At 41.7% G+C, this 25,208-nt stretch overlaps 2 protein-coding genes across 3 annotated transcripts in view; both read left to right on the top strand.

Moving 5' to 3' along the window:
- Positions 1 to 2,827: 2,827 nt before the first annotated feature.
- Positions 2,828 to 12,431, top strand: plk4 (polo-like kinase 4 (Drosophila)). Its single transcript, XM_060934225.1, has 16 exons — positions 2,828 to 3,024; positions 3,865 to 3,960; positions 4,075 to 4,170; positions 4,422 to 4,536; positions 4,687 to 5,644; positions 5,829 to 5,914; positions 6,096 to 6,439; positions 6,611 to 6,715; positions 6,827 to 6,929; positions 7,058 to 7,207; positions 10,727 to 10,860; positions 11,073 to 11,167; positions 11,309 to 11,435; positions 11,543 to 11,686; positions 11,808 to 11,914; positions 12,000 to 12,431. Exons 1-16 carry the CDS (start codon positions 2,995 to 2,997, stop codon positions 12,097 to 12,099), a joined length of 2,790 nt encoding a protein of 929 aa, XP_060790208.1. The 5' UTR covers positions 2,828 to 2,994; the 3' UTR covers positions 12,100 to 12,431.
- Positions 12,432 to 16,710: 4,279 nt separating this feature from the next.
- The window catches only part of itpk1b (inositol-tetrakisphosphate 1-kinase b), a 72,478-nt gene continuing 63,980 nt past the window's right edge, over positions 16,711 to 25,208 (top strand). Inside the window, exons 1-2 of one of the 2 annotated variants that reach the window (XM_060934226.1) lie at positions 16,711 to 16,929; positions 19,001 to 19,173. In XM_060934226.1, the coding sequence (XP_060790209.1) occupies positions 19,079 to 19,173 (95 nt within the window). In that variant the 5' untranslated portion in view covers positions 16,711 to 16,929; positions 19,001 to 19,078. The remainder of the gene's footprint in view (positions 16,930 to 19,000; positions 19,174 to 25,208) is intronic. The other variant, XM_060934227.1, reaches the window with a different exon arrangement.

Consider the following 25,208-nt stretch of genomic DNA (forward strand, 5'->3'; position numbering starts at 1 on the left):
GTGTTCTGTATTTAAATCGAACTCTTCAAAGAAGATTTGATAAATTAAGAGGAAGTTCACAGAGTTCTGAGTAACCTATTCGAGTCAAGATTTGCCCTTGTGTCACATGGTCAATTTGCACCATTCAGAGGAGAAGCATGGTAGCAGCAGCAAAAAGTCAGAAGTGCTGAGAAAGTTTACATGTTCATGTCCACATTTGATGACAATCAAAATGCAGGGTTTACATGAATGCCTACGAACAGTTTCATAATCTTGAAAAAACTGAACACACAAGATTTTTTTTTTTTTTATGAGTGGACACTGAATTTCCACATCACAGTGGACATTCAGTCTTAACCAATGTTGGGTTACTGTAAGCACATATCTATGGTGATACAGTGCAAGTGAGTCTGTTTTATTGTAAAGAAGAGGTCTTTTCAACATCAAATTCAATATGTTATATTTCAAAACTCACACAAGAAGAACGTTGGTATTTACAGTTTACAGAAGGGGTCACCAACTGGCGGACTCCGGTCCAAATCCGGACCGCTACGCTTCATAGATAGATAGATAGATAGATAGATCTTTAATGATGGATGAATAGGGGAAATGATAACTAATGACCACACATGTTGAAATTAAACAAATATTAAAAACAAACTCCTGATTGAAGGCCTTTAACAGAAGCAGTGGTATGGTATTTATATGCTATCATGAAAATGGTTATTATGATGAAAGTTTCTACAAGGTGCAAGAGAATCTTCTGCACATAAGCAACCCATGGCTGTGTCCAATGTAAACATTCACATTTAGATGTTGCATTTAAATATTATTCATATTTGATGTGGAAATGCATATATAAAAAATGAACTTCTCATCTCATTATCTCTAGCCGCTTTATCCTTCTACAGGGTTGCAGGCAAGCTGGAGCCTATCCCAGCTGACTAAGGGCGAAAGGCGGGGTACACCCTGGACAAGTCGCCAGGTCATCACAGGGCTGACACATAGACACAGACAACCATTCACACTCACATTCACACCTACGGTCAATTTAGAGTCACCAGTTAACCTAACCTGCATGTCTTTGGACTGTGGGGGGAAACCGGAGCACCCGGAGGAAACCCATGCAGACACGGGGAGAACATGCAAACTCCACACAGAAAGGCCCTCGCCGGCCACGGGGCTCAAACCCGGACCTTCTTGCTGTGAGGCGACAGTGCTAACCACTACACCACCATGCCGCCCAAAAACGAACTTATTTTTGTAACTGCAATCTCTGGCTGAATAGGTGGGAATTCATTAGATTTCTACCAAAATTCAGCTGAACGTTCTTCATTATTAGTCTTAGGATTAATCACTGCTGAAATATTGTTTTTGTGCATAAATCTTGCAAAACCTGTGCACCTTTGTTGGTATGAGAATTGCGTTAAAATCTAACCCACAACAAAGCTTTAAGGCAAAATGACAGTTGTTCAATCTGATTCTGCATTAATCAAAGAGGTGTGTAACGTGTAGCAAAAAAAAAAAAAGAAGCAAGTTTAATCACATACAGTGTTCAGATGCCATGAAAGGACGAGAACTTGCACTCATGTGAAACGAGAACTGATCAACATCAGCTTGTTTCTTTTAGTTATTTTTATGGTGTTTCTAATATTGCATTGCATTTTTAGTATTTTAATGTTTTTATGTGTAGTATACAAAAAGAAAATGAGAAAAACAAAAGAATACTATGCAGTTAAAATGGTTATATGGGCGGCACGGTGGTGTAAGTGGTTAGCACAGTCGCCTCAGAGCAAGAAGGTTCTGAGTTCGAGCCCAGCGGCCAGCTGGGGCCTTTCTGTGTGGAGTTTGCATGTTCTCCCCGTGTCTGTGGTTTTCCCCACAGTCCAAAGACATGCGGTTAGGTTAATATGGGATGGCCTTGGGCTGAGGTGCCCTTGAGCGAGGCACTTAACTCCCAACTGCTCCCCTGGTACTGTTAGCATGGCTGCCCACTGCTCTAGATATGTGTGTGTGCTCATTGCTCACGTGTGTGTGCGCATGTGTGTGTTCACTGCTTCAGATGGGTTAAGTGCAAAGAGGAATTTCACAAGTGTATGATGAATAAAGTTGTGCTTTCTCATCTCATTCTCATCATCTCTAGCCGCTTTATCCTTCTACAGGGTCGCAGGCAAGCTGGAGCCTATCCCAGCTGACTACGGGTGAAAGGCGGGGTACACCCTGGACAAGTCGCCAGGTCATCACAGGGCTGACACATAGACACAGACAACCATTCACACTCACATTCACACCTACGGTCAATTTAGAGTCACCAGTTAACCTAACTTGCATGTCTTTGGACTGTGGGGGAAACCGGAGCACCCGGAGGAAACCCACGCGGACACGGGGAGAACATGCGAACTCCACACAGAAAGGCCCTCGCCGGCCACGGGGCTCGAACCCGGACCTTCTTGCTGTGAGGCGACAGCGCTAACCACTACACCACTGTGCCGCCCAGTTGTGCTTTCTTTCAAAGGAATACACATTCTCTCCAAGTTGCAGCTCCTGAAACCTAAAGTCCATTGTAGTGGATTTGAAAAGTATTGAAATTATATTCCATCAGGGTTTTTTTTTTTTTTTTTAGTTTTATTGTCAAGAGTTTAAGTGTAAGAAAAAAACAAGTAAATAGATTTTTGTAGAATCCAGATAGATCAGGTTTGAATAGGGTTAACATGCACACGTGTTTGTTGTGATGTGTATACACACACACATTGGGACTTTTATTGCAGCCTAAAGGCGCGCGCGTGCACGCGTCCTGGCCCTCCTGATGACGTCGCTCTACGTCATTACGATTCTAACGGGCGGACTTTTCAAAATGGAGGAAAGGGAAATATTTTGGAGCGGAACAAAAGTACAACCTTTAAATGTATTTTTAAACACTGCAAACGACGAAGACACAAGTTCCATGAAATGAAAAAGGATTTTTATTGTCGTACTTAAAGAATCTTCTCGAGTAACGAGTCGAATGAAGTCGAAATGAGTGTCTCTATCGGCGAGAAAATTGAGGTGAGTTGTGGAGTCGCGCGGCCGCTTTAGCTAGGCTAGTTAATTTAGCTAACTGTCCTGTCAAACTACTCAATTATCTAGTGATCCTCTGCTAAATGTCTGTCTAAAGTTTGATATTAGTCAATTCTGTGTTCAATGTAGTTTTAATTTGTGTAGTTACTCCAGTCGGAAGCTAGCAATCGAGCTGGTTAGAGTAGCTGTGTGTTTGTGTGCTAGCTAGCTAACTAATTAGCAGCTCAGAGTGATTGACGGGAGAGAGCTGAGTGAAAACAATGAGCATCTCACTTGGTATTTAACCACCTGTGTTTATGGTGACGGTTTGTATTCGGAGAATTGGGACGTGTTCTGTTGCTAGGAGACGTGCGATGGCGTCCTATAGAGGTACATTAGCGGGAATGGAGCCGGGATCAGTCTGTTGTTGAGTAAATGTCATTGACAGATGCAGGTTTCCAGGGACGCTAGTAGAACAACACACTCTCTCTCTCTCTCTCTCTCTCTCTCTCTCTCTCACACACACACACACACACACACACACACACGGAGGGACCTCAACACCGATCACATCTGAAGTCTTTTGCGACCCAAAAGTAAACCGTGTTACACTTTAGCAAAGATGTTTGACGCGATTCGGTCTTTAATGCAGGATTTAACTAACAGCAGAAGATGTGCAGTAAATGATGATGATAAAATCCTCACGTCATCCGAAGACCTTAACATCGAGGTAGTGAAAACGACCTGTTCTGGAGAGAGAAGGATTTCGTATGGTTCTGTGTTATTAACCCTTCACACACTTTACAGGTCAGAGCTGAGGTGTCATTCATTTCTGCCTTTCATTTTCAGGATTTCAAAGTTCTCACCTTACTCGGTAAGGGCTCCTTTGCCTGCGTCTACAGAGCCAAATCTGTCAACACGGGCTTGGAAGTAGCGATCAAAATGGTAAGACTGTCCCCTCTGCTTTTCCTTTCTGAGTGTTTTTTGTTGGCGCAGATGGGCGGTTACATGCTGTATGTGCTCTGTGCAATTGTGCTTTGTGCCCGTGTGTTACCACAGATTGATAAGAAGGCCATGCACAAAGCTGGCATGGTGCAACGTGTCATTAACGAGGTGGAGATTCAGTGTCGGTTAAAACATCCCTCAATACTGGAGGTGAGTTACAGTTCCCCCTCAGGGACTCGTTAGTGTGTGCTGTCAAAGTACTGAGCTGTGATTTACCTGGGCACCCACCCCTTCGATATTTATTACTTGTCCAGTATAATCTTCTGTAGGCTTTAAAATTGTAATGGCAAACATATTAATATTATATTATTCTAGTTAAAAAGTAAAAGTTTGCTTGCTGATTTTTGCATTTTTGTTAAACATCTGTTGACTCTGCCCCCTTTTGTTTTTCTTTGTTGAAGCTGTACAATTATTTTGAAGACAGCAATTATGTGTATCTGGTCCTGGAGATGTGCCATAACGGAGAAATGAGCCGTTATCTAAAAGACAGGAAGAAGCCTTTCACAGAAGAAGAAGGTGATTTTTTTTTTGTAATTATTATTTCAACTGAGTGGGTAGAATGCTTAAATATCTGATGGTAATTGCTTTTTAATTATTTTAAGCATTAACCTAGTTTGGGAGTAATTAGCCTTTAATTTATTGTTCTGAACAAATCTCTTCCAACAGTGAGACACTTCATGCACCAGATTGTGAAAGGCATGCTGTATCTGCATACTCATGGCATTATGCATAGAGACCTGACTCTGTCTAACCTGCTTCTTACCAGTAGCATGAACATTAAAATCGCCGACTTTGGTTTGGCCACGCAACTCAAGCTGCCTAGTGAGAAGCACTTCACCATGTGTGGCACCCCCAACTACATCTCTCCTGAGGTGGCCACCCGGAGTGCCCACGGCCTGGAGTCGGACGTCTGGTCTCTGGGATGTATGTTCTATGCCTTTATGACAGGCAGGCCCCCCTTCGACACAGACACTGTCAAACACACCCTTAGTAAAGTGGTTTTAGGGGTGTACCAGATGCCCACTCATGTGTCAGCTGAAGCTCAGGATCTTATTCAGCTGCTGCTGCAGAAGAATCCTGCTCTGAGGCCCAGCCTGTCAGCAGTGCTAGATCACCCTTTCATGACTCAGAGTGGATCTACCACAAGCAAAGACTCTGGGGGTAGCGATGGAGGCTCTATAGACAGTGGCATAGCGACAATATCTACAGCGTCCAATACTACCAGCAACAGCAGCAGCAGTCGGCTCTACAGGAAAACCAGGCAGGTACTGGGCCAGGCCTTACCCAACCGCTTGGTGCCACTACCCAGCCATTCACAGCAATCCAACAGCTGTAGTTTTAAAGAAGAGCAGGACTGGCAACCACATGCAACAGGCAGTGTGAGGGTTGCTGTGGATCCTGTCAGTGGAAGGCCTCATTCTCGCTACCTGAGACGGGCTCACTCCTCTGATCGCTCTGGTGCTGGTTATAGCCGTGGTAGGCAGGAGGTGGAGCTGGAGCGATGCCACTCAGAGGAGGTGCTTCCGGGATCTGGTTGCGTTTTCCCATCAACCTCAAGCTATCAGGACAGTAGCTATGCTGAACATGGACGTCTACCCTCACCACCTGTCAAACAGCCTGCAAGGTACAAATTTGAATTGATGTTCTGATATGGCAGTGAATTCCCTCAGTATCAGGAGTTTTGTTGTTGGCTCCTCCGTGAAATGCCATTATATGACTAATCAAATATGATGATCAAGTATGTTGTACTTTATTTCTATCATTATATTATTATTGTAATATTAGAGTTATCTGTTTTCCTCTTACAGCTCTGGATCGTCCTTTTCTGCACCGGTGCATACTATTAGATTACAGACGGCAGAATCTAGCACACAGCAGTGGTTCAGCACTGATGGTATTTTACTTATTTGATTGGAGGTTTAAAACAAAAAAACCATATAACTGGAAAGTAATTGTTCATCTAAGTTTTAAATGCAATTGTGCCCAATAAGCAACACAATAGTTATAGTCATTCAACAATATTGATCATATTATTATTACTATTATTATCTAACTTGTTGTTTTTTAACTGTAAGGTTCTTTCAAGAGACCAGCAGATGTCAGCGTTTACAGCAGCAGTGGTAGTTTCCATTCTGGACAAGAGGCAGTTGGGGCTCTGCCTTCCTGCAGTGACAGGGCAACAAGTGGCCAACCTCCTCAATTATACCACCAATCCTCTTCTCACAGTGACCCTGGTCCCTGTAGGGAGGATGGGTTCGGAATCGGCCACTTCCCAACACCTCAGGGCTGTGTAGACGTTCAAACTGTTCCTCTGTCCAGGAGGAAAGCTACTGAGGGAAAAGAGAGAAAGAGTCCTCCGTGTCCTCCTCTCTGTTCAGCCAGACTGAAGCCCATTCGACAGAAGACCAAAAATGCCGTGGTGAGTGAGGTTATTTTAGGCCTATTAACATCACCCCAGGAATGGTTTAGGAGGAATTTTTTTTTTCTTTTGTGTGATGTGCACCAGCATGGGTGACATTTGTACCATCTGCTACTGTAAACTATTTTTGGGTATGCATGTGCATAATATGCTAATATGTTTCCGCTTTAGGTCAGTATCCTAGATACAGGAGAGGTGTGTATGGAGCTTCTAAAAGGCCAAGGAGCTCAGGAGAGGGTAAAGGAAGTACTGAGGATATCCTCTGATGGCTCCATGGTAAAGGAATCACTCATTCAGTTGTTTATTTACTCACATTTTCTCTATAGTAAAAATCGTATACTAAAAATGCAACTCAGTGATTTGAGTATTATTTGTTTGCTTGTACAGGTGACTGTGTACCAGCCCAATGAGGGGAAAGGTTTCCCTGTACTGGATCATCCTCCCTCTCCCCCAGAAGACATTTTTATATGCAGCTATGAAGATTTGCCAGGTACTGTTTTGAAGACTCAACAGGATTCTGAATTTATAATAATGATTGCTAAAGTTCATGTATTGTGTATATGCCCTCATGAGCAGGGAATAATTTTTTTTTCATGTATGAATTGTTTTATTATTTAGAAAAGTACTGGAAGAAGTATCAATATGCCACCAAGTTCATTCAGTTGGTGAAATCAAAGACTCCAAAAGTAACCTTGTACACCAAGTTTGCCAAGTGCATGTTAATGGAAAACTCTCCTGATGCAGACCTGGAAATGTGCTTCTATGACGGTGGGTACTGCATGTTTGAGTTGCAAGTTCAAATTCAAAAACTGTAGCAATCATATATGCGTATACATGTCCTTATTTCTGAGATATAAAACGATTTTTGTGATATCTGAGCAATACAACCTTGGCAATGCCTTTGTCTCATTAAAGAAGACAAGTTTGACAAGTTTATTTTTGTTGTTAAGAGTCTTCATATCCTCTCTTGGTGTTCCAGCCAGCTTTCCAAGACGGCAGGGTGCCAATGATTTACTGCAGGCAATTTTTCATGCATCGCTATAGACAAAGAATCTATCATGCAAAATGAACCATACTGGGCAACTATGCAAAGTGGATTAGATTAGATAAAACTTTATTGATCCCTTTGGGAGGGTTCCCTCAGGGAAATTACTTGTGTTAACTAAAGTAAGAAACTTCTTAATCAGTTTAATACATCAAGGATATTACACAGTTGTGCAAAGATATGAAGTTTGAGTGGTGAACATATTCACAAGTGAGCGAAGCAAACGAGTGAAAATATGTTCAACACGAGAAGATAAACTTCATATCTTTGCGCCACCATGTAATGCTCTTTATATTATATGGACACGTCCACAAAAAATACAAGTTAGAAGAATTTTAATTTTGAACCGGTTCACTATTTTGACAATGCGCGTCCAGTCAGCGGGAAAACACTGGGCGTGACATCATCAGAGTGAAATATCAGGAATTATTATACATACAGGCCACTTTTTCCATGGAATAAAAACATATATTCTAATATCTTCTAGTGGGTTTATTAATAGCATGCAGCATTATCATATCGCTTATCCTCTGTGTATTACGCCAATGTACCCAATGGAGAATGAGCGTGCAATATTGTTACAATTGTCAAGACAACACGATGTCACATGTCAGAGATGTAAAACTTCTGCGTTAGCAAGTGACCGTGACAGTTTGTAAACAAGCACGGCCACCAGGTTTTTTTCGTTAAAAACGGAAGATTTTGAGAGAATTTTGGCTACCAGGTAGCCTTGTTGTGTGTAGCTGTTGATGTTGATTTTAAAAGTCGCGGCTAGAGATAATGAGATGAGTAAACTACACAGGGAAAATAATAATAATATTCGGCTTGGCTGCGCTAGCATTGGCCTTCGCTAACACTACACCGGCTGGAATGTAATTGGACTGCCACGTTAACAGCACAGAGTCGCAGGTAAGCTAGGGTTGGCCTTTGCTAACGCTACTGCTACACCAGCTGGAAGGTAACTGGACTGTCGCGCTAACAGCGCCAAGTCATGGGTTAGCTAGCATTGGCCTTTGAGAATGCTATGAAGAGTGTGTGTGTAAGTAAAATAAAAATATTGGCTGGTTTTTTTTTGTTTGTTTGTTTGTTTGTTTGTTTGTTTGGTGGTTTATCAGATATATTCCATTCAGCTAGCATGATATTGGACAAGTCGAAGATGAGTTCAATATCATGCTAGCTGAATGGAATATATCTGATAGACCACTCAAAGCCAGCCAATATTATTTAAATGTGTCACTCAGAGCCGTGATGTATTTCATATGAAAAATGCAAGTTTTTCAACATGAGAAGATAAACTTTATATCTTCAAGCCAACATGTGATTTTTCTTTTTATTATGTAGACACATTCACAAACGCAGTACCCAGATTTTCAAAACAATTCATCGATTTCCTCACAAGTGACATATAGAGATTTATGTCACGGTTTTGGTTCTCCATGTCCCAGATGTAGCTCGTATGAAAAATACGAGTGGCTTGTTTCCCAGTAAACCACTCGTGCACATATAACATGATTATTCATAATACAACCCCGATTCCAAAAAAGTTGGGACAAAGTACAAATTGTAAATAAAAACGGATTGCAATAATTTACAAATCTCAAAAACTGATATTGTATTCACAATAGAACATAGACAACATATCAAATGTCAAAAGTGAAACATTTTGAAATTTCATGCCAAATATTGGCTCATTTGAAATTTCATCACAGCAACACATCTCAAAAAAGTTGGGACAGGGGCAATAAGAGGCTGGAAAAGTTAAAGGTACAAAAAAGGAACAGCTGGAGGACCAAATTGCAACTCATTAGGTCAATTGGCAATAGGTCATTAACATGACTGGCTATAAAAAGAGCATCTTGGAGTGGCAGCGGCTCTCAGAAGTAAAGATGGGAAGAGGATCACCAATCCCCCTAATTCTGTGCCGACAAATAGTGGAGCAATATCAGAAAGGAGTTCGACAGTGTAAAATTGCAAAGAGTTTGAACATATCATCATCTACAGTGCATAATATCATCAAAAGATTCAGAGAATCTGGAAGAATCTGTGTGCGTAAGGGTCAAGGCTGGAAAACCATACTGGGTGCCCGTGATCTTCGGGCCCTTAGATGGCACTGCGTCACATACAGGCATGCTTCTTTACTGGAAATCACAAAATGGGCTCAGGAATATTTCCAGAGAACATTATCTGTGAACACAATTCACCATGCCATCCGCTGTTGCCAGCTAAAACTCTGTAGTTCAAAGAAGAAGCCGTATCTAAACATGATCCAGAAGCGCAGACGTCTTCTCTGGGCCAAGGCTCATTTAAAATGGACTGTGGCAAAGTGGAAAACTGTTCTGTGGTCAGATGAATCAAAATTTGAAGTTCTTTATGGAAATCAGGGACGCCGTGTCATTCGGACTAAAGAGGAGAAGGACGACCCAAGTTGTTATCAGCGCTCAGTTCAGAAGCCTGCATCTCTGATGGTATGGGGTTGCATTAGTGCGTGTAGCATGGGCAGCTTACACATCTGGAAAGACACCATCAATGCTGAAAGGTATATCCAGGTTCTAGAGCAACATATGCTCCCATCCAGACGATGTCTCTTTCAGGGAAGACCTTGCATTTTCCAACATGACAATGCCAAACCACATACTGCATCAATTACAGCATCATGGCTGCGTAGAAGAAGGGTCCGGGTACTGAACAGGCCAGCCTGCAGTCCAGATCTTTCACCCTTAGAAAACATTTGGTGCATCATAAAACAGAAGATGCAACAAAAAAGACCTAAGACAGTTGAGCAACTAGAATCCTACATTAGACAAGAATGGGTTAACATTCCTATCCCTAAACTTGAGCAACTTGTCTCCTCGGTCCCCAGACGTTTACAGACTGTTATAAAGAGAAAAGGGGATGTCTCACAGTGGTAAACATGACCTTGTCCCAACTTTTTTGAGATGTGTTATTGTCATGAAATTTAAAATCACCTAATTTTTCTCTTTAAATGATACATTTTCTTAGTTTAAACATTTGATATGTCATCTATGTTCTATTCTGAATAAAATATGGAATTTTGAAACTTCCACATCATTGCATTCCGTTTTTATTTACAATTTGTACTTTGTCCCAACTTTTTTGGAATCGGGGTTGTACTATATAGAATTTGGGCATGGTGTTGGTATTTGAGGGCAGGGCATGACGCTCTGGTAAAATAAACTGGCTGGAACACTGACTCGGTCCTCATTATTTGTTCTCCTTTCTAGGTGCAAAAACCCATAAAACAAGTGATCAGGTGCGAGTGGTGGAGAAAAGTGGCAAGTCATACACAGTGAAAGGAGATGTAGGTGTAAGTGGCATAAGCCCTGAATGCAGACACTACATGGAGCTCACAGATGAGGTACTGCTCTGCTAAGTACTTAATCCTTATCAAGTTTAAGTCATTAAATATTATAGGTCAGTGGTATTCAAAGTGTGACAATGAAGTGTTTTATTGTGCTAATACTGTTCTGTTTACTCAGATCAGCTGCTGTTGCACCATTTATTAAAGATACTATTTAAACACCACAGTAGCTATATAGAATAAGTTCAGTATATTTGTCTTTGTGTCAGGGGCACAGGATGTGTCTGTCTCTGGAGGCTGCCATCGGTGCTGAGGAGCAGCGTAGTGCTGGAGTCACTCCATTCTTTCCCATAACTATTGGCAGGTCAGACTTTTTCTGATATACTGTACCTCAAAGTGCGATATATCGCATATTTTAATGTCTAACAGGACCACTGTACTACAATGTTCCTTCTGTTACCTCAGCCTCAAGCTTGCATATATTTGTTTCGTGTGTGTTTATCAGGAGGCCCACGAACTCTGCCTCCTCCTGCCCAGTGGCCCAGCCTGCCTCTGAACAGGCTCCGACAGCTCCTGTTGAGGTTGCTCAGGTGTGCCTGAGTCCATCTCACCAACCCCACATCACCCCTTCTGTAAGACACACACCATTTAAATTATGTTTATGATGTATTTGTGTGTATAATGTTACAAATTCTAGGTTATAATATATTTGCTTTTTTTTTTCTCTCTTACATAACAGATGATTTCCTACAGTGGGTCTGATTTTACGACAACCAGTCTGGCTAAAGGTAGCTCACCACAGTCAGCCAAAGATAGATGCAACGTCAGCACAGGAAAAGTGCTCAAGTCCATCTTTGTACCCAACATAGGCTGGGCCTCTCAGGTCAAATATTTATTGCTCTTGCAGTGTGTCTTCAGATAAAGTAGTAGAATAAAAAAAAAAGTCTTGGATGCTGCACAAAACGCACCATTGTCTGAAATGTTTCCATTTATTTGATTTTTAGCTAACAAGTGGAGAAGTATGGGTTCAATTTAATGATGGGTCCCAGCTGGTGGTCCAGGCAGGAGTATCCTGCATCACATTCACCTCTCCTGAAGGACACATCACCCGGTAAAGCACTTCTGTTAAAACAACGTGGAATGAACGTGATTTTTAAAGCATTGTTTGTTCCTGACCTTACCTATCTCTGATTTAGGTATAAGGAGAACGAGAAGTTACCTGAGCTGGTTAAGGAGAAGCTGCATTGCCTTTCATCCATTCTGAGCCTTTTAGCAAGTCCTGCTGCACGACACTGAGCAGCATCACTGACAGAACAGACGCAGCCCATGCTGTGATCATGCGTGGTGAAAAGCAGTCAAAAGCACTTCCTTTTTTCTTTTTTAATACTTCAGCCATTGTAAATTCTCTTCCTGAAAATGCATTAAGTGTCTGTAAATACATTTTAAACAGTTGTACAGATTGTTCCAAAAATTATGAAAAGTATATATTTTTATGTTGTACAGTGTGTTTCTTGAACTTCTTGTCTTGTGCATTTGTATTTTTATACCTTGCATCATTTGTATCCCTGGGCTTCAGTGAAAAGTCAGATGTACAAACATAATAAACATCTGTCTGCTGGCTTATATGACTAGCTGTCTCACGCATTTTATCTTAAAAAAAAATTATACATGGGGGGGAATAAGAGAAATATTACAAAGGGAGTAGGGTTACATTTCTGTTGCATTTCTGATTTTTGTGAATCACACTATGGGTGTCCATAAAGAGAATCTGTTAATCAAAACTGTTCTGGTTGATGTGATGTCCCAAATCAAAATTATAAGACTGCAGTAGTACACTACTGTATTTTATTTCTATACTAGTGCATCTCAAACAATTAGAATATCGTGGAAAAAGTTCAGTAATTTCTACCAGTTATTTAAGAAAGAGTGAAAAAATGTAATATATTCTAGAATAATTACACACAAGCTAACATGTTTCAAAAATCAGGAGTCTGGAGGAAGAGTGGAGAGGCACAGAATCCAAGGTGTTTGAAGTCCAATATGAAGTTTCTGCAGTCTTTGGTGATTTGGGGTGCTATGTCATCTGCTGATGTTGGTCCACTGTGTTTTATCAAGTCCCAAGTCAATGCAGCCATCTGCCAGAACATTTTAGAGCACTTCATGCTCTAGAATCTGCTGACAAGTTTTATGGAGATGCCAAGTTCCTTTTCCAGCAGGACTTGGCACCTGCTCACAGTGCCAAAACTACTACCAAATGGTTTGCTGACCACGTAATTACCGTGCTTGATTGGCCAGCCAACTCGCCTGACCTGAACCCCATAGAGAATCTCTGGGGTATTGTCAAGAGGAAGATGAGAAACCCCAAAATACAGACGAGCTGAAGGCTGCTATCAAAAAGCAAAGTCATTTTGAAGCTGTCAGTGACATCACCAACAACCTCCACAGGGCAGGGGTGATCCACCCAGGGGTGCAGATCTGATGTCAGGATTGGGGGGGCACAAAAGTGATTTTTTGCCCGTGTGCAACTCACACCATGCAACCATAAATCACAACTTCGTAGAGGCTCGCCACATCATTCAAAAAGTACTGCACAGGGAATCATTTGTCTGAAAATACATTTGTTTGTACAATTTTTAATAATTTAGGGGATTTTTATTGAGGGGGACAATTCATGTTTTTCAGAAACTGGGGGGTCATGTCCCCCCTGTCCCCCCGGGATCTGCACCCATGGATCCACCATTCAAAGACTTCAAGAGCAAATTTACTGTATCAAGGCCATACCATAAGATACAAACCCCTCATTAGCAGCAAGAATCAGAAGACCAGATTGGAATTTGCAAAGAAATACAGAGATGGGCCACAAAACTTCTGGAACCAAGATTAACCTCTACCAGAGTGAAGGAAAGGCCAAAACATACAAACTCATCACTCAATTGTGATGGAGGTAGTGTCATAGCTTGGGCTTGTATGGATGCTTCTAGAACAGGCTCATTAATCTTTATTAATGGTGTAACTCATGATGGTAACACAGCAGAATGAATTCAGAAGTCTATAGAAATATCTGTCTGCCAATTTAAAGAGAAATGCATCCAATCTCATGTAGACAATGACCCAAAACACACTTCCAACAAAACAAGGACTTCATCAGGGGAAAACAGTGGAAGGTTTTAGATTGGTCAAGTCGAGCACCAGACTTCAACCCATTTGAGCAGCATTTCACTGACTGAAGAAGAGACTGAAGGGAGAGACATGCCTGGAAAAGCATCATAAAATAAGAATACAACAGTTTGGTGATGTCAGTGGGTCACTGGCTTGATGCAGTTATTGGAAGCAAGGGATATGCAACCAAATATTAAGTGTTAGTATAAATACGGAGGTGATTATAGGAAATCACATGCACTGATTGGACGAGAGATTCAGATTATTTCTTACTTTGTCAACAGGAAGAATTAGAAATTATGAAAGAAAATGCTGTTCCTAAAAGCACTAAAGATGCTTCGAAGTTTGGTCTAAAACTATTCAAAGGTAAGGTGGAATTGTGATTTATTTTATCCATTACAAAACAAAGTATTTTATGTGAGTCGGCATAGATAAGTGACACAAATCTGCACACACTGCATTTGCATGCTGCTTTTGAAGATTGAAATAAAAATATTTTTAATACGATTTTTAAAATAATTACCCATATATTTATACTGAAACAATTATCTGCCTCAGGCTCAGTGAATATTGGTGAATACTAATCTCAACCTAGTCTCGATTATCATTCACCGATATTCACCTTACATTCAGCGAATAATTGTTAATTATTTACTTTAATTTACTCTAAGACTATCTGTTTTTATACTTTTCTCACCTAATAATTGGGTGTTCTGCCACCACAAGTGCTATATTCTAAGTTGTTTAACACATCTAGATGTAAATATTAGGAAATCCATCCAGCCATCCATTATCTGTAGCCGCTTATCCTGTCCTACAGGGTCGCAGGCAAGCTGGAGCCTATCCCAGCTGATTATGGGCGAGAGGCGGGGTACACCCTGGACAAGTCGCCAGGTTATCGCAGGGCTGACACACAGAGACAAACAACCATTCATACTCACATTCACACCTACGGTCAATTTAGAGCCACCAGTTAGCCTAACCTGCATGTCTTTGGACTGTGGGGGAAACCGGAGCACCCAGAGGAAACCCACGCAGATACAGGGAGAACATGCAAACTCCGCACAGAAAGGCCCTTGTTGGCTGCTGGGCTCGAACCCAGAACCTTCTTGCTGTGAGGTGACAGTGCTAACCACTACACCACCGTGCCACCGAAATTCTGATCTATAATCTCATATTTATCTTTTGATCTTAAACTCAGATATGTATAACAATCACCTTGTTCTTCCAATAATTTCAGAGGGGATTGTTAATATCATATCATCTTCCTTGTCTAGTGCTGTCACCAGGTCAGGGTACTGCCATGTGGACCCTATTGATCCACATGTCATTAATTGGAACATAATTTTACACCAGATGCCCTTCCTGCTGCAACCCTCCTATTTCCAGGCTTGGGAAACAACCATTCACACCTATGGGCAATTTAGAGGAACCAGTTAACCTAACTGCATGGCTTTGGGCAAACCAGAGCAAACCTACACAGACATGGGGAGAACGTGCAAACTCAGAAACAGAAAGGCCCCCGTCAGCCACTGAACTCGAATCCAGAACCTTCTTGCTGTGAGGCAACCGTGCTGACCACTGCACCATTGTGCTGCCTCAATTTCAGAGGGGATTGTTTGTTTGTTTTATCTGTAATCCCTTATCCCGTGCGGGGTCGCGGGGCAAACTGGAGCCTATCCCAGCTGACCATGGGCGAGAGGTAGGGTACACCCTGGACAAGTCGCCAGCTCATAGCAGGGCTGACCCACACATAGAGACACAAACAACCATTCACACTCACAGTCAATTCAGAGCCACCAATTAGCCTAACCTGCATATCTTTGGACTGTGGGAGGAAACCCACACAAACATGGGGAGAACATGCAAACGCCACACAGAAAGGCCCTCGTCGGCCGCTGGGCTCGAACCCAGAACCTTCTTGCTGTGAGGCGACAGTGCTAACCACTACACCACCGTGCTGTGTGAGGGGATTGTACACGTGTTTATTTGCTGAATTATCTATAGTTACAAGACACATACAGTATGTGTAATATTGTAGACACATCCATCCATCCATTATCTGTAACCGCTTATCTTGTCCTACAGGGTTGCAGGCAAGCTGGAGCCTATCCCAGCTGACTATGGGCAAGAGGCGGGGTACACCCTGGACAAGTCGCCAGGTCATTGCAGGGTTGATACAGAGACAACCAACCATTCACACTCACATTCACACCTACGGTCAATTTAGAGTCACCAGTTAACCTAACCTGCATGTCTTTGGACTGTGGGGGGAAACCGGAGCACCCGGAGGAAACCCACACGGACACGGGGAGAACATGCAAACTCCACACAGAAAGGCCCTCGCCAGCCGCTGGGCTCGAACCCAGAACCTTCTTGCTGTGCGAGGGTATTGTACATGTGTTTATTTACTGAATTATCTATAATTACAAGACACACATGTGTAATACTGTGGACACATATAACCTTAAATTTGTTGATAGAAATTGTTGTAATTTAAGGATTGGCTATGAACAACCTTTTAGTATCAGCAAGCCCTTAAATGTTTGAAATGGTTTAAAAATTGATTTAATTGATTCAACACCAGAAATTATAATACAAATTTTCAGCCATATTAATGTTTATTGTTGGATCCGATGAAAACGAGCAAGAACATGAGAAGCAGGTTAGTGCAATAGCGCCGCCTAGAGGAAACATGTGGAGTGTTGAGCAGCAGGGGGCGCTCTCTCTCTCTCTCTGTGAATGAGACCGGCCTTACGTCACGAGGGTGTGATCAGTCCAGGGGTTCGCTTCGCAATTTTAGCGCGATTGCACTTCAGATTTCATTTTCTGTTTTGTCTCCGCGCGCCTCGGTCACATCCTTCAGCAGGAGAGGAAGATCATGGAGCCCCACCGACCGCCTTCCAGCTAACCGGCAGCTTTATCCGCTGCAACGGGAGATGTCTTCTTCGCTAGCTAGCTGTGTAGGTAACTGAACAAGTTTGGCTCATTTCCGTGACAAACGGTGAAGCAGCGGGGTTAAAACTTAAAACAGAGCGGTGCTTTTTCTTTCTAAAGCGGGCTGGAACGCCACACCGCGAGCTGAACGGCATGGAAGAGAAACTAAGCGATGTGTTTATGATGTCGCTGCTAGCTAGCTACGCTAATTATCAAATAGGTGAGAAAAACAAGTTAGCCAGCCGAGATTTGAGAATTTTATTAACAACAGAAATGAGAGAGGGTGTATAACATAGTATAGTATAACATCACAGTATAACATATCACAGTATAACATCATAGTATAACATAACATAGTATAATATAACATATCATAGTATAACATCACATCATAGTATATAACATAGTATAATATAACATAACATATCATATCATAGTATAACATCATAGTATAACATATCATAGTATAGTATAATATAACACATCATAGTATATAACATATCATAGTATAACATATCATAGTATAACAACATAGTATAACAACATAGTATAGTATAACATAACATAGTATAACATAATATAACACATAGTATAACATCACATCATAGTATATAACATATCATAGTATAACATCATCATAGTATAACAACATAGTATAATATAACGCAACATAGTATAACACATCATAGTATAACACATCATAGTATAACATCACATCATAGTATATAATATCATAGTATAACATCATAGTATAACAACATAGTATAGTATAATATAACATATCATAGTATAACATCGTATAACATAGTATAATATATCATAGTATAACATTACATCATAGTATATAACATAGTATAGTATAACATATAGTATAACGTATCATAGTATAACATAACAGTATAGTATAACATAGTATATTATATCATAGTATAACATAATGTAACAACATAACATAAAGCATAACACATAGCATAATATAACATAGCATAACATAATATAGCATAACAATATAACAGCACAGCATAACACAATATAACATAGCATAACATAACATCATAGTATAACATAACAGTATCACATATCATAGTATAACAACATAACGTAACAACATAATGTAACAATATAATATAACAACAAAACATAACACAATATAGTATAACAATATAACAGCACAGCATAACACAGTATAACATCATAGTATAACAACATAGTATAGTATAACATAACGTAACAACATAATATAACATAATATAGCATAACAATATAACATAGCATAACACAATATAACATAGCATAACATAACAAAACATAACGGCGGCACGGTGGTGTAGTGGTTAGCACTGTCACCTCACAGCAAGAAGGTCCTGGGTTCGAGCCCAGCGGCCGACAAGGGCCTTTCTGTGTGGAGTTTGCATGTTCTCCCCGTGTCCGCGTGGGTTTCCTCCGGGTGCTCCGGTTTCCCCCACAGTCCAAAGACATGCAGGTTAGGTTAACTGGTGACTCTAAATTGACCGTAGGTGTGAATGTGAGTGTGAATGGTTGTCTGTGTCTATGTGTCAGCCCTGTGATGACCTGGCGACTTGTCCAGGGTGTACCCCGCCTTTCGCCCGTAGTCAGCTGGGATAGGCTCCAGCTTGCCTGCGACCCTGTAGAACAGGATAAAGTAGAGATAATGAGATGAGATGAAAACATAATATAACATAGCATAACATAATATAGCATAACAATATAACAGCACAGCATAACACAATATAACATAATATAGCATTGCATAATATAACATAATATTTCATAACATAATATAACATAATATAGCATAACATATAACTATAGCATAACATAATACAACATAGCCTTGGGCTTTGTAAAAAAAAAATTGTGCTAGTCTAATTATATTTCCTCCTAACAGTCCTGACAAGGAAACTATAAATGTTTTAGCTGGAGCATCATTTTACTCTCAGCACTGAGAAGGATTCATAGAGGGCTTTGACCTTTCTGGCTTTGTTACCGTTATGTACATTTAAATGACAGTTAATATGCTATAGCTGTACATGTATCTGTCATCCTATAGCCAGCTGACCTTCTTCTCATCTCTTCTCAGGGTTGTGTGTGATTGAATAGTTTCCTGTCGTCGCTGGAGCTCTGACAGAGTTGCAGGTAAACGTCTGGACTGAGAGACATGCAGACGTTTTTGCGGGGTAAACGCGTGGGCTACTGGCTCAGTGAGAAGAAGATGAAGAAACTCAATTTTCTTGCTTTCGCCGACATGTGCAGGTAAACGCTGTTGTACAGCTCCTGTTTAACATGTTCCTCTGATGCAATATACAGTAACTACATTCAAGCTACTTGTACTTTTTACTTGAGTCTTTCCATGTCATACAGCTGTGCAATACTTGTGCTCCACTAGCTCTCAAAGACAGATATTGTACTTTTTTTACTCTGCTGGAGTTACAAGACACTTTTACGATTACAGTTTTTCATATCCTTCCTGTCCAGTGTTTGTGATAAACAGAAAGGATCCATCATCATGATCACGATGCGCCTAAGTGGCGTTTAGGGCCAACACAAAAGACTTCGTTGTCTCCCAGTCATGGACTCCGGAGTGATCCTGTCATGCTTTTGGCAGTCATATATCAAGTACCTGGGGTCAACTGTGCAGGAAAATGGGGGCTGCGATAGTGAGGTGAGAGAGAGAGAGAGAGAGAGAGAGAGTGCAGGCAAGGTGGAGCAGTTGGAGAAGGATTTCGGGAGTCATTTGTGATCGGAAAGTCCCAGCAAAAGTGAAAGGTAAGATGTATAAGACAGTAGTGAGACCAGCTGTGGTGTATGGATTGGAGACCGTACCCTTAACAAAGAGACAGGAGGCAAAGTTGGAGGTGGCGGAGTTGAGGATGTTAAGGTTTGCGATGGGAGGTTGGACAGGATAAGGAACGAGCACATCAGAGGGACAGCACGTGTGGAGAGCTTGGGAATTAAGCTAAGAGAGATGAGACTGAGATGGTATGGGCACATCCTGAGAAGAGATGCAGAGCATGTTGGAAGGAGAATGTTGAGGATGGAGCTGCCAGGCACACGAAAATGAAGAAGGCCAAAGAGGAGAGACATGGATGTGGTGAGAGAGGACATGAAAGTGGTAGAGAAGGATGCGGAAGACGGGGAGCAATGGAGACGAAAGATCCGCTGTGGCGACCCCTAATCGGGAGCAGCCAGAAGAAGAAGAAAGAAGATATCCAATATGATATTGGGAACCAGCTCCTTTGTCTCAGTTGATATGGTTGTCTTTTCAGTTGGTTTCCATAGCAGTGGTGGGGTTGCTAGCCCCATGCACATTGCCAGAGCCCTGGTAGCCAGCGTTACCCGTTACCGCCCCCACGGTGAGGACTTTGGGGGACAAGTGTTCCTTTATGGGTTGACAAAAATGGTCTTAGTTCTGAAGCAGAATAAGCTATTTAAACCCCTCTTGGATTGGTTGTTAAATGCCTCATCATAAAGCTGAAAACAGGGCTGTCTTTCTGAGCTCATGAAAATCCATCCATCCATTATCTGTAGTCGCTTTATCCTGTGCAGGGTCGCAGGTAAGCTGGAGCCTATCCCAGCTGACTATGGGCGAGAGGCGGCGTACACCCTGGACAAGTCGCCAGGTCATCACAGGGCTGACACATAGAGAAAAACAACCATTCATATTCACATTCACACCTACGGTCAATTTAGGTGGGGTTTACATTAGACCGTATCAGCGGATCATCAGATTAACATTTTTAAAACGATTCGCGTGCACACAGCAACGCCAATACACGGATACGCTTGGCTCCACAGGCATCCTGCGCTCCAAATCACTCCGCCCTGAACAGCGAGTGCCCTCTGGAGGGTGCGCACTCCGGCCCTGCGCAGCTCAGAGCGCGCGAGTGAAGCGCACGAGCAGTGATTCGGGACTGAGCCGCTGTGTGTGTGATCCCAGTGCATATCGGGCATGCGCATCACTTACCACTTGCAAGTGGAAGGATGGCAAGCCTAAAGACAATCATAACTACACAATGGGCAGTATTTGCATCAGTATTTGCAGTATTTTCATACTTTTATACTCTTTAATGAAAGGTGATACAAGGCGGAAGTCCGTGCCGTTTTTCAGCAGTCGCGTCACATGACCAACGCCAGCGAATCAGGAAGGTGGATGTCACAGTGACGTTGTCCAATGACGACGCCAGCTAGAGCTCAGCACAGCGTATCCGCGTATTCTCAATGTTTACACAACACCGGACCAGACACGATCTGGATTGAATACGTGGACCCTGGCGGATTCCCGTTTCCCGGCGTTTTAATGTAAACGGACAGTGCATCCGCGAAGAAAACGAGACAGATACGGTCTAATGTAAACTTGGCCTTAGTCTCACCAGTTAACCTAACCTGCATGTCTTTGGACTGTGGTGGAAACCGGAGCACCCGGAGGAAACCCACGCAGAGAACATGCAAACTCCACACAGAAAGAGGCCCTCATTGGCCGCTGGGCTCAAACCCAGGACCTTCTTGATGTGAGGCGACAGTGCTAACCACTACACCACCGTGCCGCCCTTGCTCGTGAAAATGTGACTTAAAAAAAAAAATCCATGGTTGTCACAGAACAGTGACGCTACAAACGTAAATTATCTTCTAGAATATGATTCATTCCTGTAAACAACCCAAGAAAATATAAAGTAGTTAAAATGAGCTCAACCATAAAGAACAGTAAAATGCAACATGTGCACTAATGCAGCAGGAATATTAATCCAAAAACATTGACGGGGTAATGTGTTTCTGCAGAAGGAATACTTTTACTGTTGATACTTTCAGTAAATTTGGCTGATAATATAATCAGGGTTTCCGCGGAGTCTTAAATCTAAAATTTGATAATCCTAATTTAAGGCCTTAAGTCTAAAATATGAGCATATTTTGCATTGTAGGTCTTAAATGTAATTTTGTGAAGTCTTAAATCCTTACGTCCATTTACCCCATTCGCCTTTTTTTGTTAAATGTGTTGGTGATATTCATAAGTAGTCATATAGGCTAGGTCTACTTAGTATCAGTAGGCTACGCTGCAAACTACAAATGAGACACAGTGGAATCCGGCGTCTAGCCCGGTTGGCATGGTGATGCACAGGGCATGGTGCGTGCACATTTAGACAGTAGAGCCTAAAAGAAGCGAGGGAGATTGTCACGGTTTGTAGCAAAATGGGCAAATGCAAGTTTAACGACTGCTGGCTTGAATGCAATGATTTCGTAGACTGATTAAAACGTGTACCAAACAATCCGTTTGAGGCGTACTGCACATTGTGCAAAAGAACACTCAAACTCGGCACCCTGGGTGTAAAGGCACTGGAATCGCATGCGAAAGCGGAGAAGCACCAGGCTGCCCATAAAAGTCTGCAACAATCGCATGCCATCACTCAATTTTGTTCACCGTTGTCAGGTCCAAGCACATCTCGAGACGGCGTATCAGCTAACTCCGTGCGAACTGTAACGTTACAACACGCAAACCGTACGGAATCGAATGCCTCATCCTCAAGTGATTTGCGGGATGTCTTTGGCTCCACTTCAACTTAGTTCCTCATTAATGCAAGAGCGCACCCTAGGGATGTAATGAGTTCATTGGTGAATGATAATAAATTTTGTTATTTTGAAAGTAATTCAGGCTCTCCCAATTTTCTTTATTTTTTTGTGCGGCATACCGTAAGTCTTAAATTTAATCAGTTATGGTCTTAAAAAGGTCTTAAGTCTTAAAGTGCTGATGACACGAACATGACTCTATGCAATTTCTTAAATAAACTATACAACATGGCAAACATGTTAGATTTCTGTTATAATTACGTGAAAAGAAGCTGTTATGCGAATATCCAACTTTTAATTGCACAGCGCAAGAAAACTGGGTCCGTGGCTCGCGGTCATGTTGTGACGTCAGCGGGAGAACACGCTGCGGTTCACTGGCTGTTCTACTCATAGACATCCTATGGTTCTACTCTGGTTCTACTCAATGGAAATGGCGCATGAAAACGCCGGTGAACTCTCTAGTGCTAGCTCTTCCTCTTCTGGGAGTCTAGAATTGTGTTGATCTCTTCCGAATAGAATCTATGATAGCCTACCCTCTTTACCCTTTGCCTCTCGTTGCTAGGCGGCAGTTACATGAAAGCCGCAAGCTTTCACAAGCAAATACATGACTGATATCACGCCGACTTTATGATTACATTTATGATTATCATGTAGAATCTATAGCTCTACGTACCTTTATCTTATGTCGTTTCACAACACATGTTCTGACAGGAGGACTGTCTTTGGATCCGGCATAGCTACGAGTAGACCCCCTCTGGAATACTGGCAGTGTTGCCAGATTGGGAGGAATCCCGCCCAGTTGGGCGGTTTCAAGTGCATTTTGGTGGGTTTTGAACATATTTTGGGGACGTTTTCCAGCCCAAAATATGTTCAAAACCCACCAAAATGCACTTGAAACCGCTCAACTGGGCGGGAAACCTCCCAATCTGGCAACACTGTGTAGGCACTGCTGATGGTAGTAACACACGTTTGTGCTGAACTGCACACCCAAGAGATTCTTTTAAGCTGGGAAGGGTGTCAAAACAATCCAAATCGAAGTGTTCAGAGCACAGGACGGATGTTGGTGAGGGCTCCCACTTGTCACGAGTGCGCCTGACTTGCTTCACCCACTTCGCATGCAGCTCGGGATCTCTGGGAAACTTGAATAAACTTACCCCATCCTTGTAGGTTTTGGAGCAAAAGCTGGCAACACAACGCAAAGGCATAATAACTTTTATTTATATATATATATAAAAATACTAATAATGACAAACTGAACACCTGTCTCATCAACAACAAACTGGTAAGTTAGGAGGAAGGTTCTTTCGCTGACGTCATATAGCTCCTCCTCCTCTTTCGTCTCCTGGGTGCTGCAGCCCCGTCAAATTTGCCCAAATAGCCGCGTTTTTTTTTTTTTTTATCATAACTTGTAAAATAGGCGCCTTCGTGAATTAATATATGGATCATCGGGAATTACTTTTTATGTTATAAACCATTGCCAAAGATGTCAAAAACGTGTCATCAGCACTTTAAATTGAACTTGTTCAAGCCTGCAGAAACCCTGTATAATGCTTAAATACGTTAGGTTTTGAATGCTTGTAGTGGAGTATTTTCAGTGTGGTATTATTACATTTTCTTAAGAAAAAGTATCTGAATACTTCTGCTACTGACTGACTGATTTATGCACCAACAGTTAACTTGTTGCTTGCCTGTGCTCTGGCTGTCATTAATATAGTCTATAAATTTAATGCTGTGTTCACGTGCGACTGGAATTATAGTCAGTAAGAGTTCCTGGTCTGAGCTACACTGAATGTCTGTTAGTTGCAACGACAAGGTGGAGCTTAGGAAATAATTTTGATACCCACTTGTCTGACTTATTAACCTTTATCTTTTCACCCTGTACGCTGGGTGAAGGTCGATAATTCTGCATCTTATTAAACACGTTTCCTAGTGGAAGTAAACTACAAACGTAGTGAAACACAATAGCCGGGGGAGCACGTGACGGCAGAATTATTCCAAGCTAACTTCTGCACATCAGAGTTTCATCATGTTCATCATTACCATAATGGACAATTGAAATGGAAGAAGTAACAGGAAGAGAAGTTGAAAGATGATTGCTGATCTGTTAGTTTTAAACAACGTGTATTAATAAGTCTCCTCTGGTTTAATAATAAACATATTACACACATAATCAGTGACAAATGACACGGTGAACCGTTTTAGAGGTTGGATTGTGTAATTTGTTTCCCTTTAAGGCAGTTCAAATGAAGTGTGTGTAGTTAGTCATCAGATTCAGTGACATTTCTTATCAACTGCACATCTGTTCTGTTAACATCGTTGCTCCTTAGACGGTGTTAACGAAAAAAACAACCTCAGCTTGAAATACATTTAAAGGGATAGTGTAAGGTTGCACATCAAATTTCACTGAGCATGAAGTCTAAGGCCGAAGATGACCCTAAAACCTTTTTCATTGAAATTTCTCAGAAGTACCCACCAAGTCCCGAATTATGCCCCTAGCTACGACCTTGGTAAACAAGGTCTTATCAAACAAATCTTTGGTGAGCCCCGGTGACCTTTGGTAGTGATGACATTTCAAGAACCAGCTTTGCAAGCATAAGCCATTGTGTGTACTCATCTAAGCCGATTGTTACTATTATTCTGTTCATCTTGCATTCTTTACATTATTGTATTGTGATTCTTTGTTTGGATTCAGCACCACAGTTGTTTGACTGGCTGAATGACCGGCATCG

Source organism: Neoarius graeffei, chromosome 11 (genome assembly GCF_027579695.1).
Source record: "Neoarius graeffei isolate fNeoGra1 chromosome 11, fNeoGra1.pri, whole genome shotgun sequence".
NCBI lineage: Eukaryota > Metazoa > Chordata > Actinopteri > Siluriformes > Ariidae > Neoarius > Neoarius graeffei.